Raw genomic sequence first — 15,762 nt, 5'->3', positions numbered from 1 at the left:
GGCTCATTACTGAAGATGAACAAAAAGTTGTAGCAATATGTTGCTCCAAGTCATACAAGCCCCCAATCACTGCAATTTGGCAATGCCATGTAAAGCCTGGGGCTCGATGTGCAACAAGCTATGCATTAAAAAAAACATACAGGTTCTTCTCCAAATAGCAAATTACATCTATTACATCATCGTGTCAAAGAATACAAAGAAACTGGTCATGCAAGATTTTGCCTTTTGAAATGTATGTTGATTATTCATGATTATGGTTTTGGTTTCTAGATATTTTTCTATTTTCTCTTTCTGTTGAAGTTCCTTTTCTTTCCTCGTGCTGATGATTGGTTGACAAGTCTATTGTCCCCTACTATGTAAGGGAAAGGCTTGTTAACTGTTAGTGGTCCTGTCATAGTAACCCCTCACTCTTAAAATGCTAGAAATTACATTTTAAGGTATACGCTCTGGCAATTAACATTTTAATTAAACTTCCTCTATCTTCTCAAAAAAACCTCTCTACCAGGAAATCCTGTCCACTTTATGCAAAGTGAATGCTGCTACTTCATGATTACGATACCAAGGTATAAAAAAAATTTGCCTGTTTTACAAACATTAACACTCAGAATGGTACAAGAAAAATACAAATTCTTATTTCATTTAAATGCAACATTTTTATAAATATTTAATTGTTGCAATTTCCATTCAAATTGGATGTTTATTTGTACATTGCATCCCTCACATATCACGTCTATTGTAGCAAACTAAATTGGTGATCAGGAGATCATTCATGTTTAATGGAACAATCTAGTTAAAGAATTCTGGGCATGTTGAACTGAAATTCTGACTTACATGAGGCAGAGCCTTTAATGAATTTGCATTTATGTTATGCTTTTCAACACCTCTGGACTGCCTCAGTACTACACTGAAGTGCCTGAGACCTGGCTTGAGATTTGAACCCAGAACCTTGTGACATTGAGCCAAGAGTGCTACCAACTGAATCACAAGTGTTTTTTTTCCCTGAATCACAAGTGATATGTGCACAAATCAAAACTCCTGTTTGTTTCTTAAGAGCGGATCAGGAGGTTATGGGTTGTAGAAAGTACCATCGCAAGAGCCAGGTACAACAATTAGGCTGACACTGAAGTGCCCTTCCAAGGGAAGTGCTGCACTATTAGAGGCCTTCCAGTGAGGCACTAAATTGAGATTTAATGACCCATCAGGTGGACAAACTGATGCTATAGGACCTTTTACACAGAGGAGGAGTCAGAGGCTTAGTTATCGTCCCCGGTGTCCATTGACCAGTCAAACTGAGGTTCCACCTGCCTATTCCAGTGGATATAAAGAGGAAGTAAACAGAAGAGGTTACCTTGGTATTCTGGCCCACATTTGGAATCAAAGTGGACACCACCTGGATGGTCATGAGGGTGTGTTCATCTGAATTGAACTTATTGGAAATGGTGGCATTTTTACTGTCCATCCCTAACAACCCTCAAGATGGTAGTGGTGAGCTGCCCTTAAAGGCACAACTATCTCAGCTATTCCTCGTAGGACACACACTTCATCCCAGCAATCAGCCTTGTGAACCTTCTATGAACTGCCTTCAATGGAAATGCATCCCTCCTTTTTGGGTAGAGACCAAAACTGTACACAGTACTCTAGGTACAGTAGCAAAGGCCAACACTTCATTTGCTTTCCTAATTATTTGTTGTAACTCCATGCTAGCCTTTAGTGATTCATGTACAAGAACACCCAGTGGATCCCTCTGACTCACAGGCAAGATTGTTACCAACTGAGCCACAGCTGGCAGTTACACTTCATGACTTCTGTAATATACTAATGCCTGTTCAAAAGCTTCTCAATTTTGTTCCTTTTACTGCCTAATTGCCACGAGATTGCCGAGGGCACCTGACGAACAATGGGCACATGACGAAGGCCACTTACCAAATTATCAAAGGGTAGCAGGGGCTAACAGAACCATAAAGCCCAAACATCACCTTTGATGATGGGGAAAAAAAAATCAGAAATAGGAACAATAAAACTTTACTGCACCTGTACACTAGTCTATTGGAGTGGAGGAATGAAGGATGTTAGTGTGACTTTTAAGCACAAAAGGAAATTTGTACAATTCAAATAACAGTTGTAACTGGTACAGCAAAATACAAGTTTAGCACCTCAGAACCAAGACCATGCCCGATTTCAGATATTTTAAGATTTTAGTTTGGGCAGTTTCGGCTGTGAACAGTGTTATGATTGTATTATTCTCATATTCTCATATACCTGTAGATGTCCTTTAACAACATAACACAGATTCACTACACAAAACAAAGATATGAGATGGTTGGAAAAAAAAACTTAATACAAACAGCAAAACAAGATTTTAACTTGTTTCTCAACACTATCCTTTAACAGATACTCAATTCTAAAGAAATTTCACTCATTTCATAACTCTAGGTATTTTTGTTAATTAATTCTTCCCAGTTCCTTTTCCTTGGACCACGGAAATAATCTTACCAATTCCCTTCAGAGATCACTGGCGTGAACCTTTCACAATTCTGATGGCCTAAACTTTCCAGTTCTAATAACAGGATTTCTATACAAGCTCTCCTGGCTTAGAAGTTCCACAAACTAAAACATTTCAGTTGTAGTGACTGCCTCCCCTGAACTTAAACCATGATGTTTCTGCTGGGTGAAACTGTTCCTCCTTCTGAAATGAGACCTTGAAACTTCTGTTTTGATTCTAGTCTGTTGTAAGCTCAACAATATAAATACTCCATCACTGACATGACAGGAGTTCTCCAGCTTCTTGAATTTAATGCATTTAGTTCACTGCTTCATATGGCTTTCTGACCTATTTTTAAACAAGGACCTTCACAGATCTGTTCTACATCCATCTGCCTCTACTTTAAATCCAAATTCCGAAGTATTATATTATTCACATGTCATTACAACAGTTTGGATTGAGTTAGGTCAGGTTAGTTGAAGGGCAAATGAGTAATTAGTCTAGAAGCAACATCTAATTGAATTAGCAAGGTAAACGTTTAAAGGTTTTTACTGAATTTTACTCAATTTACATTATTATTATGATCTTCCATGTATCAATGAATTTTTGGACACCCTGATTTTCAGGTAGCCTTTATTTTATTTATCCATGGCATGTAGGCATCGCTGGCTAGACCAGCATTTATCACCTGTCCCTAATTGCTCAGAAAGCAGTTAAGAGCCAACCATATTGCTGTGTTGGCTAGTCCAGTAAGGACAATAGATTTCCTTTAATAGTGAACCCAATGGGTTTTTACAGCAATCGACAAGAGGTCGCTATGTGACTAGCTTTTTATTCCACCAGCTGCCACAGTAGGATTTGAATCCGTGTCCCCAAATTATTAACCGGGGTTCTGGATTACTTACCAATTGACATTACTTTATGCCACTGCCCACCCTATTTGAGAACTTAGCATGTGTCTGCTTCTCTATACTTCCAGTTTCAAAAGAACAGGGTTGTTAGTCGCACCCTTCATGCAGCTTGAGCTTCTTACAAACACTTCTGAGCAACTATATAAAAGATTACACATGTAATAAAATTAGCACCTCTTAGCAGCAGCTGCGATTCATTATGCTTTGTAAACCAGCTGTCTGTGGTTTGAATACCTGAAGTAGTTACACTGTATTTTTTTATATACTATTACTTTAAAATGTATCCCATAACGGTATCTGCCAAAATTTTAAGGCAATTACAACAATCATAGAGTCCCTACAGTGTGGAAGCAGGCCATTTGGCCCATCACCTTCACACCAACCCTCTGAACAGATCCCACATAGACCCACCCCCCTACCCTATCCCTATAACCCTGCATTTCCCATGGCTAACCCACCTAGCCTGCACATTCCTGAACACTATGGGCAATTTAGCATGGACAATTCACCTAACCCGCACATCTTTGGACTGTGGCACTAAACTGGAGTAGCCGGAGGAAACTCACTCAGACACAGGGAGAACGTGCAATGGGGTGTGCAATTTCCTAAGGCATAAGTACAGATCCTATCCTTCCAAAAGTGGGCTGCGTCTGGGCAACATTTTAAGTTGTATAACATGAGGATGAACAATTAATAGCTGCAAGTGTATCTCTGACACTGGCAGCGCAGTTAACCTCCAGGCACTTAACTGCCCCATCTACAATACTATAACTCCTTCAAATGAATTCTCTTGCCCTTTCTACAGGGCACCAACTCAATAAGTTCCTTAGGTTTCAACCCTACACCACAGTGGAACAAAAGGCGGTGCCACCAGCATCTTTGTTGGGCACCTGTGTTGCCCCCTCTTCCCTGCTGCCCCCTCTTCCCTCAAGTGCTGAGACGGCAGATGAGGCAGCAAGGGCTCTTTCTGGATGTCAACAGTTTTTCACATGCTGTATAAATGGGAGATTAAACAAAACTCTAGGCAAATTTAGTAAACTTTCCAATGAATCTCCAGCAAACCTGGGCTGACATGCAAGGAAAATTTTCAGATGCAGGCAACTGTAGTGAGATCACAGAGACACAGGTTCTACAACTGCATGGAAAGTTACTACACCACACAAGTCATTTCTCATCTAGAAATGGTGAATAAAATATAAACCAACAGCTAGTCACAAACCCCTCGACTCATTCACATTCGTGACCCACGTTTAAGGTCCATAAAATAAAACATAAAACCAAACAAGCTGAAAATCAAGGCTTCAGTCACTGAATAACTGTAGTTATACTGGTTGAGGATCTAGTGACTGAGCCACTGTAAATTTTAACATCACTGTGACGGTATATGCCTTTAAAAGGGATTTGTTCTGTCCTGTTTCTATTGAAGAGGCGTATTGTAAACCTAGTGCCAAAGTGTCTGCTCCCTGGAAAGCAGAGCAAATAGCTTTGGGTGTTTTTTTAAGTAGACACAAGAAGCATAAGTGAATGGAGTCAGGCTCACACAGACCCAGGATTTTAGATTTTGCTTTCAGTTGTTGAAGGTTGGGTTTTTTAAAAGTTGAAGCTTCTCACTTTCTCTGCTGTTAGATTCATTTTGCTGATGTTCCTTCTCTTGGACTGGAGGAGATAGCAAATGAAGGAAATCTATTTTGCTATATCTGCCTTAGGCAAGAATCTGTTTATGGGATGCCTATATATTGGAACAGTTGATGAGTGTTAGTTAAATAATATAGTAAATGGACATGAATCCATGAGTTGAACTGTCCAAAATCTTTGCCATTTGCAGATAATTGCAGTCCCTTTGTGGTTAATAGCATTTCTGACTGGCACGTAATATCTAAGCAATTGAGCCTGTCATTGAACATGTGAATTATGAGCACTGAGATTACAAGATGTTTGTTCACTTTAACCATTTTTGTATGTTTATTGATAACAGTCAAATGAAAAGCTGTATGAAAGGAATTGTTGACTGGTCCTTAGAATCTCTATAGTGTGGAAGCAGGCCATTCAGCCCAAGAAGTCCACACCGACCGGCCGAAAAGCATCCCAACCAGACCCGTTCCCCTATCCGTTCCCTGTAACTCTGCATTTCCCATGGCTAACTTACCTACACATCCAATCTACACATCCCTGGACACTACAGGCAACTTAGCATGGCCAATACACCCAGTCTACATGCCTTTGGACTGTGGGAGGAAACTGCAGCACCCGGAGGAAACCTATACAGACACGGGGAGAATGTGCAAACACCACACAGACAGTCGCCTGACCTGAGTTCAATTCCACCCTCAGGCATTAGAAGAGGAAAAAGGACAAAGCCGTGTGGATCATTTCAGGTACAAATGAGGTCAGGCTTGCAAGCTATAAATGCATACCAAGTGGGAATAACCTTGGATTTCACTGATAGGGAGGTAACAATCAAAACTAATGACTAATACTGCTATAACACTTACAGTTTAACATTCCCATCATAAAGGCATTATTGTTAGGGCAATAGAAAACCTCATCATTAAAAAAAAAATCAAGTGATATGGGGTTGTTTTCTTTTCAGGGCACTTGGCAGTGGCCAAATTGGTCTAATCCTTGGTTTAGTAGACTCTAATATTAGGCTAGCATGGAAGACCATTCAAGTGAGCAGTACAAATGGGTTTCAGCGGCAATTTGATGTTAAGAAAAAAAGGGATCGAGGATATGACAAGTAAATAAGTTATAGAGCTATCAAGAAGGCATTACTGTAAATAATGTAAAGTCTTCTGGTCCTGAAAACACAGTCTTATACCCTTACAAATTAAAGTCCTTTAGAAAAATAGAGTGCATTACAGCTCACAATAGCTCTTTGGAATTGTGTGTAGGAAGACAGGTGGCAAAAGGAAATGTTTGATTCTCATACCAAGTGTAAAAACAGTAATACAGATGATGAGGCAAATCAGGTGAAAGTGATTAAGCAACACAAAACTTGCATTCTTTAAAAAAAACTGTAGGTTGTCGGAGGGAGGACTGAGAGAGAAACATTGCGCTACACTTTTGGGAGCCTAAAAATGAAGTTGGAATGGAGAAGTTCTTAATTACAGCGCAAAGAGGAGGATGGCTGTAGAGTGTAAAACTGTTTTCAATGGAGTGAGATCTTCATGCAAGGTACAAAATGGATTCGTACATTGAGACAAATCTGAATTCCTGTTGCCCATGCAGCTACTCTTGGTAACTTTTTTTGCAAATATGAATTATCCAATAAATCAATATCAATATCACAGTAGTGGGAAATTAAAGCCAAAAAACTGCAATAGACAATTTGAATTGGTTTTGTGTTAAGAGTGGATTGCAATTAAGAGTTATTCAGTATTAGACTAATACTGATATTGCTAATATAAATTGATTGATTGATTTATTGATTTATTGTTGTCACATGTGCCAACAGTGAAAAGCATTGCTTTGCGTGCTATAATGGCAGATTGTACCACACAATGTGCATCAGGTTAGCAGAGCAGAGTGGAGAATACACTGTTACATTCACTGCTGGACATTATTTATAAAGTGAATACTAGTTTTTAAGCACTGGAGTCCTACTGCACAGTGTTTGGAATTCCTTCAAGTATCTTGTGTTACCGAGTTGTGACGAATCAGGCAACCAGTTGTGACAAGAGGATTTTGTTAAGGGAAAAATAAATCTGCTTTTATCACCAAAAGCATCACATCCTCAAAATTACTGTGCACTCACCAGAAGCACAAAGTTTCTGTATCTCAAAGATACATTTTATGAAATGCCTCCAGCATGATCCACACAATTGACAACCACATATTTAAAGGTAAATTCCACAATCTACCATTTATTTGATAGAAACATTTGATTCTCTTCACAATCAATTACTTTGAGATTCAGTGACTCTTGGCAAATGTAACAGGCATCTTGTACACACAGATCTGTAAACAACCACAGATGACCAGATAATCTATTTTAGACAATGAGTTGAGGGAGGAATCTTGGTCAAAATGTTCATTAGAGCTATAAAACTTTAAACATCCCTCTGATCCCACAGAACAGATCGACAGGGTCGGAGTGTAACATGTTATTTTGAGAACAACACCCCTCACTCAAACTTCCAAGCTCTCAGTCTGCCAACCCTGCACATCCATCTCTACCTTCTTCCCTAAAGCTACAAACAGCATTGCTTGAGCAGACCCACTGTTTCTGCCTGATTCTGTCCCAAGGAACTATTTCTTCCTGCCTTTGACTTGATGTACATTTGCAATTCTTCTGAAGCTTTACATCAGTTTCAGAATTTCCAGTTTGTAGGCACCAGCTTCCCCCTTTTCACCATGGGCATGCAATCCCTTTACATGTCCATCCCCTATCAGGATGGTCTCAGGGCTCTCTGCTTCTTCCTGGAATGAAGGCCTGAACTGTCCCCATCCCCCACCACCATCCTCATCTGCCTGGCTGAGCCTGCCCTCACTTTGAACACCTCCTTTAACTCTTCTCACTCTCTTCAGTGAAAACGTAGGGCCATGGATACCCACATGGGCCTCAATTAAGTCTGTCTCTTTGTTCCAATCTTACTCTGGTCCGTCCCTGGAACTTTCCCTCCAGTATACTAATGATATAATTGGTACTGCTTCCCGCTCTCAGTTGGAACTAGAAAAATTTATCAATGCTGCTTTTCCTATTTCCACCCTGTTCTCACCTTCACCTGGTCCATCTCTGACTCCTTCATTCCTCGACATCTCTGTATCCATTTCTGGGGATGGCCACCCATAACCACTACAAACTCACCAACGCCCAACACATCCTCCTAACCTGCATCACGTAAGGAGTCTATTCCGTTCTCCCACTTACACTTTCTCCATCGGATCTGTTTTGATGATACCACCTTAGAAACGCCCACCTTTTTCCTCAACCGTGGATTCTCTGCCATAGTGGGATTTCCTGCCCTTAGCAGTGTCCAACTCACTTCCCGCATGCCTTTTCCTCCCAACTACAACACTGACAGGGACCCCTGGTCCTCACTTATTACCCCACCAGTCTCCACATCCAAAGGATCATTAGCCAACATTTTTGACATTTCCAGCTGATGTCACCACCAGACACACATACCATTTTCATCCTGTTAGCATTTCACAGGGACCATTCCCTCTGAAAGTGTTTCCTCCGGAATACTCTTGGTCTACTTCTCCTGTACTCACAGTAGCACTTTCCCATGCAATTGCAAAAGGTGTAATACCTGCCCATTTACCTCCTCCCTCACTATACAAGGCCCCAGACACACCTTCCTGGTGAAGCAGCAATTTACCTGCACTTCGCTCAATCTAGACTACAGTTTTCATTACTCAGAATGTGTCTCCTCTACAATGGGGAAACAAAACGCAGACTGCGTGACCGCTATGTCTGTAAAAATGACCCCAAGCCTCGAACTTTTCTGTAACTAAGTCCATAAAAGACAAATGAAATCCTATGTAAAGCAGAGATGACTGGACAAAAACAATATTGAGCAAGAAGGGCTATGACAGAAAAAAAGGACAAACAGGAGCAAATTACAAAATAGATGGGCAAGTCATAAGATGGGTTATGACATTTTTGATAATAGGAAAAAGATAATCAATTCCTATACATACAGCTCAAATAAAGTGACTAGGGTTTAATGACAGAGTCTCTGAGATTTAGAATCTACCTAATACCTCTGTTGCCTATATTAGTTATTAATCAATTAAATACAACCTATGTGATGTCTAATAGCCCACTTCAATACAAGTGAAGTAGCAATGGCACCTAAGTAGATAATGACTTTTACCTTACAAAGTGGCTTTGGCCACCACTGTGCCAAATTTTATTTTGGATATAGGTAATAATTGCAAGGCAACATGTACGGCCCAAACCAAGCTGCCCTCGCTGCTTTAAAAGTGATCCACCTAGCATGCACATCTTTGGACTGTGGGAGGAAATTGGAGCACCTGGAGGAAATCCAAGCGGACACAGGGAGAATATGCCAACTCTACACATACAGTCGCTAGAGGGTAGAATCAAATTTGGAACCCTGGAGCTGCGAGACACCAGTGCTAACCACTGTCACCCAATTATACTTACGACTGCCAGACTGTTGGCAAAAAGTGTAGTTGAATGATATGCAGCAATGGCAGACATCTTTCAAACCCATCTGAAAAGGTCCTGGTAGTTTAGTTTAACACTTCACCTGAAAGACAATGCCTCTAACAATATAGAACTCCATACAAATATCAACCTGAACTGTGTGTTGAAATTGTGACGTGATGTTGAAATCATAATTCTCAAACTTAGACTAATATACTTCTGGCTATGGACTAGAATGTCTTCAGGTGGACCACAGTATATGAAAGGTATTGTTTATATCTTTAGCTGAATAAATTACCCATTTCATTGGAGAAATAGGATAGTCATGTGGTCTGCAACAATAGGTAAATTCAGACCACCAGCACTTTATTTATGTAGCAAAGTTCCGCAGAGTTCAAGGTTAGGGTTAAGACAGTTGTATCATTCAAATGACAAATTTCTATGGAATGCAGAGTGAGGACATCCAATACCAATTCCTAAACTGCTTTGTTATGAGGAATAAGTTGAGAAATGGAACCAAATTGGACAGGTCTTTTAAAAAGCTGGCACAGGTTTAATGGATTGGAATGTTTCTTTCTGTGCTGTAATATCATACGAGTCTACAAGGCAATGAAAATTCTTATACAAAACCTGACCAACGTGCAACCATGATAAATCCGCTTGCCCTGACAGACCAGTTCACAAATTGTAGTAAAACATCCTAAAGAATTTTCAGATGCTGGCACAAGTAGGTTTCTACTGCCGCTAAAGGAACAACTGTCAGAAAAACCAAATTTCCAACCCCTAAATCCCAGAGAAGAAAGTTACTTGTGGTTTGCCAGATCAGCCCACACATGGGCTATAAATCATATCACAGAATATATCCTCTATGCATTCCACAGAAAGAGACCACTCCAAGGCATCTGTAAACACTATGCAGACAGATACTGAATGACAAACTGCAATTAAAGAAATGAAAGGCATTGGTGAATAAAGAAATAATTAAACAATGAAGTTATATAAGGTAGTAAAATGAGAAAACAGAAGATAGATTTACAAGCTACAGCTCAGCAAGTGCTGAAATTGTTGGCAAAGGAAGAGACCTCAAAATATCATTATGCATCTCCAAGGCTGTTTGATTCTGAACTGTGCATCCAAGTAACAATAGTTTGCATTGAAGTAAAGCTGAAAAGACTCCATATCATTACAATCCTCATGACTTTGCTCAATCTCTACTAAAAACATTCCCTTTGATGCTCAGACAAGCTGGATGCCTTTCTAAAGTTTCTTATTTCGGTAATTCTGTCACTACTTCTCAGTATAGTCAATCTTAACCCATTGCTGTTTACAATTACTCTTCTTTTTCCCAAGCTCAGTTCTCTAAAATATCTGGCTTTTAGTTTGAGTTTGAAGATTACAGAAAAATCACAAGGAATCTCCTCCGGGCACATGCCTAGAGGGTAATAAATCAATGTAGCAACTCAGCAGTGTCAGCAAGTTGTAGGAGAACTACTAACAGACAGAAAATTGATTACCAACACAATCATTTTCCCTACTTAAGTTCAGCTTCACATTAAACTATTTCTACCACATGTAACTACACATAGCATTAAAATGTTAGGTCGTTAGGACTTAAAGGAAATAGGAAAGCATCTTGGACACAGATCAAGTCTTTATCCTGGAAGAGTTTCTGAAGAAGGGTCTAGACCCAAAACGTCAGCTTTCCTGCTCCTCTGACGCTGCTTGGCCTGCTCTGTTCATCCAGCTCTACAGCTTGTTATCTCTTTATCCTGGAAGAATAGTTTCCTCACTAATCTGATGCTGCTGTGTTCAACACTAAGTACATTACAGTGAGATGGCCAGCCCCAGTCAGCTGTTTGCGCCTTTGACATTGCAATATTTAAACAGGACTCTCACAATAGATCTCAACTATTGTGGGATTAAACTGAAAACAGCATAGCAGGATAGACACAGGAAGTTATTTAAAAGCAGAAGCAGCTGAATAGACTAAAAAACCATTCAAAATCATCCCCAGGATTCTGGAGAGGTCACCACTGAACTAATAAACTTTTCGCAAATACAAATAAGCTAGCTGAAACTCTGTAGAACTGAGAATATGCAGGAACTCCAGCTGGTGTGAGGACGCAAAGTTTGGTGAACTGGAGTTCATCTGTCATTCTTGTCTTATCAGGGTGTGTAGGTTTCTTTTAGCATTTCAAAATTCTGCCCACAAAACTAAATGTCACTTTGAGAGAATAAATACAACCATTACTTATGGCTCCGAGTAGCTTTCACTTTTATTTACAAGCATGTCTGAATGTTATTGGAGCTCTTTGGCACAGTTGTAAGTGTCTCTCACTGTCCATCAAATTGGGCAAAAATCCACAAATGAAGAATTTACTTGACGAATTCTGAAATGTCTCTTTAAGCACATGCAATTAAAAGCCAGAAGACAGCAGATTACAGAAGAGGCTCTTGTAGTCTAGTGGTAGTTCCCTATCTCTGGGCCTGGAGGCCCGGGTTCAACTTCCATCGGCTCTAGACGAGTGTAATAACATTTCTGAACACGTTAAATAGAAAATATCCATAGCATATGAAGGTTATGTTTCAACGAAATTCTCAGCTCAAGTCTTGAAAGTGATATGGGGCTTGCAAATTGAATGATAGCCACGCTGCCTACAGAATCACAATGATATTAATATAGGATTTGGGAGGTGATGTTGCAGCTCTGCAGGACAATGGTTAGGCCACTATTTGAACATTGCATGTAATTCAGGTCTCCCCCCCAAAGGAAAGATGCAGTGAGACTTGAAAGGGTTCAGCAAAGTTTTACAAGGATATTGCCAGGGTTGGAGGGGTTCAGCTTTAGGGAAAGATTGAATAGGTTGGCACTATTTTCCATGGAGCACGGAAGATGAGAGGTGACCTTATAGAAGTTTATAAAATCATGAAAGGCATGGAAAGGGTGAATCATCAAGGTCTTTTCCCCAGGAAAGAGGAGTCCAAAACTAGAGGGCACAGGTTTAAAGTGAGAGGGGAAAGATTTAAAAGGGACATGAGAGGCAAATTTTTCATGCAGAGGGTGGTGCATGTATGGAATGAGGTGCCAGTGGTGGTGGTGGAGGCTAGTACTATTACAACATTTAAAAGGCATCTGGATGGGTATTGAATAGGAAGGGTTTAGAGGGATATAGGCCAAATGCTGGCAAACGGAACTAGATTAATACGGAGTATCTGGTCGGCATGGACAAGTTGGACTGAAGGGGGTATATCCATGCTGTACAACTCTATGACTCCAGTAACAAAAGAGGTAGCCTGAAATGACCAGTCACCACAATCTATCACTGACTTGAAGCTGACCAATCACTTCTCAAGTAGTGGGGACTTTGTATAAGCCAAAAATATTCTGCAAAACTTGGAACACACGTGTTCACAGGAAGAGATTGATGCTGCTTTATACTGGATAGTGACTAATTTAATTATACGGCAATAATGCTGTAATAGTACTGTCAGGTACTGACTCTCAGGCAACCTCAATGCAGAGGCGAACCATTAGGAACCACCTAGTTTTTTAAACGAGGTCTGGTGGCAGCCTAACCCTGCTACTGGGAGTACCTGCACCAGATCCACACACTTTGGAAATGACATTAAAACACCCCACAATGTAAAGATAGCAAAAATCACTCATCTCCTGGCACTGAAACAGCGCAAGTCATAAGCTGACCAAATATGGGCCAACACTTGATGGTTAACACTTGATAGAATGTCATTAACCTGGAATGTTAACCTTATCTTCCTTGCTCTAAAGCTGGTGCCTGACTTGCCGAGCATTTCTGGTGTTGATTCAGTTTCAGATTTCCAACAACCAGCAATATTTTGCTTTTCATTTGAATCCTGGAGAAATTAAACAAATTCAATCGCAGTCTATTGATAATGCAAATTTACGTCAATGATACGGTCACGGAAATTTTCAGCACTGAATTCCTATTTTGCTTTCTTAGCTGCAATGTTAAATTCAAAGCACTGGATAATTAAAAAGCAAAACAGACATAACATGTAACGTTTAAACAGATTTCTAATTTGCTAGTTGGGAAGTTGCACCTGCAGAGGGGATAGGTTTTCAGACAGTAATACTGATAATAGATGAAACAACATCAGTCAGATCTCTGGTAAATCTTACAGATGGGCAGGAGAAGGAAAGATAGAGAGAAAAGTCAGCAATCAGCAGCCAGCCAACAGGCCCAGAAGACATTCAGCCTACAGCCATAACACCAAGGCGGATGAATTGATGGTTGGTGGAATATCTGCTGAATATCTGGAACTGCCAGCTAATCTGTGATAGTCCCCATGGAGTCACAGTTCTGTAGGAGGCACTGACAAAAATGCAGACAGGGCCACAAAGGGGGCTATACAGACTCTGAAGCAAGTCAGATAGATTTGGGTAAGGGGAAGCAAAAGAAAGGGGTTAATATCTTCTCAAAGGATAACCCAATAGGCAAAAGACATCTTCCCACAAAGATCAGCATCCACATATCCTCTGTACATTGGCAATAAGAGGGAGCATGATTGGCCAGCCATCTAACCCAAAAAACACAATATCCAGTTCCAGGAAACAAACTTCTACATACATTTCACAAACTGTAACATCTGTTATCATTGGTAGCATAACGATGAACGTTAAATTTCTGCAAGTGCAAAAAACACTTTTCAGATGATGCCCTTCCAAAGCTAGGGCTGAGAGGTTACGTGACTGTCAATCATAGTGGCACTAACTTAAAATGTTGAATTAATAGGGCACTGGCTGAAATGTATTCCTTCAGCGTGGTACCCTTATGCAAACCTATCAACAGCATTCTTCACAAGGCAGTGTGCCAACACACCACAAGCCTCAATTCACAAACAGACAAAGATGAATTACTCAAAAATTACATTCCAAACCCTCAGCGATGGCCATCACAAAATCAGTTTCTTTTTAATTAACAATTTTGTTTTGGATTTGCAGAAGAATAAAGGGAGATAGTGATTGCCCAGACGATTTTATGCAAGTAATCTAACGTGGGATGTCAATCATCATGACCAACAGGATATCGCTAAAATTATTTGGCCACGTATTTTATCCTTCCCATGAAATCCAGTCAGCATTATCGAGCATGCACGCTCTTACAAAGGAACAGTTATCCTTTCCAGTTGAACTACGTGCCAAACATCTACCCACCTGCAAAATATAGTCAGACACCCGTTTATCTCTCTCTCTCACCATCGCCTCACAAAAAAAAAGTGGCTACACATCTTTCTCCCCTACCCTCAAATTATAACCAGATATCTTATCCCCCCAAAAAACACTGGCTGGACATCTCTCTCTCTCTCTCTTCCTTGCCCCCACCCAAAACGTAAGCAGGCATCCCCCTTTCTCTGCATTCCCCACCCCATAAAAAAGTGACTACACATCTCTCTCTCTGTCCCCCCTACTCCCAAAACATGGCTAGGCTCTCTCTCTCTCTTCCCTGCCCCCACACGTCCCCCAAAACTGAGTCCAGACATCTCTCTCTTTACCCCACCCATGGTTGTAGTGATGGTGAGAAGGGTGAGCTCTGGGTGTGTCACTCACAGTAATGTTGGGTGATAATTTACAAGCGGGTTTTGTTTCTAACGAGGGGGATGGGGATCGGGGATCGGGGATCGGGGATCCGGGATCCCGGGGGGGGGGGGGGGGGGGGGGCACTCACCATGGCGAAACCCGACAGGAGAGCGGATGTGCGGCTCGATGCTTTGAGCTTGGCCCGGCTGAGGTAGAGTTTTCTCCAGGAGAGAGCCTGCACCGAGTGGTGGTTCGAGGAGACCAGCTCCAGGTAACTGCGCCTCACCCAGTCCCGGTAATCAGCCGCCCCGGCTTCGGGCTCCGAGCACGGGGGAGCGGGCGAACCGGCCGGCGCTGACCGCTCCGAGCTCATGGCTTCACCGCCGGCCAACCGTCGCCCGGAGACCTGGGGCAGATCAGCGATGGAGAAAGGCGCGCTCCCGACCGCCGGCACAGCCACACGCGCGCGCTCGCGCTCCTGTACTGCGCACTCCCGCTGCCAGGGGGCGAGCGCAACTCCATCCGCGGCCGCCATCGCGCATGCTCGTGGGAACCTCATTGAGGCAGATGCTGCCATTGGGGTTCATCGATGGTCGTTACTGAACACGTATGTAGGATCAGTGGTCAGTACTGAACATGTATGTAAAATCAGTGGTCAGTACTGAACACGTATGTAGGATCAGTGGTCAGTACT

The 15,762-nt window shown here is 41.4% G+C and overlaps 1 protein-coding gene across 1 annotated transcript in view; it reads right to left on the bottom strand.

Moving 5' to 3' along the window:
* The window catches only part of orai2 (ORAI calcium release-activated calcium modulator 2), a 36,019-nt gene extending 20,457 nt beyond the window's left edge, over positions 1-15,562 (bottom strand). Inside the window, exon 1 of the mRNA XM_020518843.2 lies at positions 15,217-15,562. Within this exon, the coding sequence (XP_020374432.1) occupies positions 15,217-15,441 (225 nt within the window). The 5' untranslated portion in view covers positions 15,442-15,562. The remainder of the gene's footprint in view (positions 1-15,216) is intronic.
* Between the last annotated feature and the right edge of the window lie 200 nt (positions 15,563-15,762).

Source organism: Rhincodon typus, chromosome 26 (genome assembly GCF_021869965.1).
Source record: "Rhincodon typus isolate 14 chromosome 26, sRhiTyp1.1, whole genome shotgun sequence".
In the NCBI taxonomy this organism is placed as follows: domain Eukaryota; kingdom Metazoa; phylum Chordata; class Chondrichthyes; order Orectolobiformes; family Rhincodontidae; genus Rhincodon; species Rhincodon typus.
This window is presented reverse-complemented; position numbering and strand designations above follow the sequence as displayed.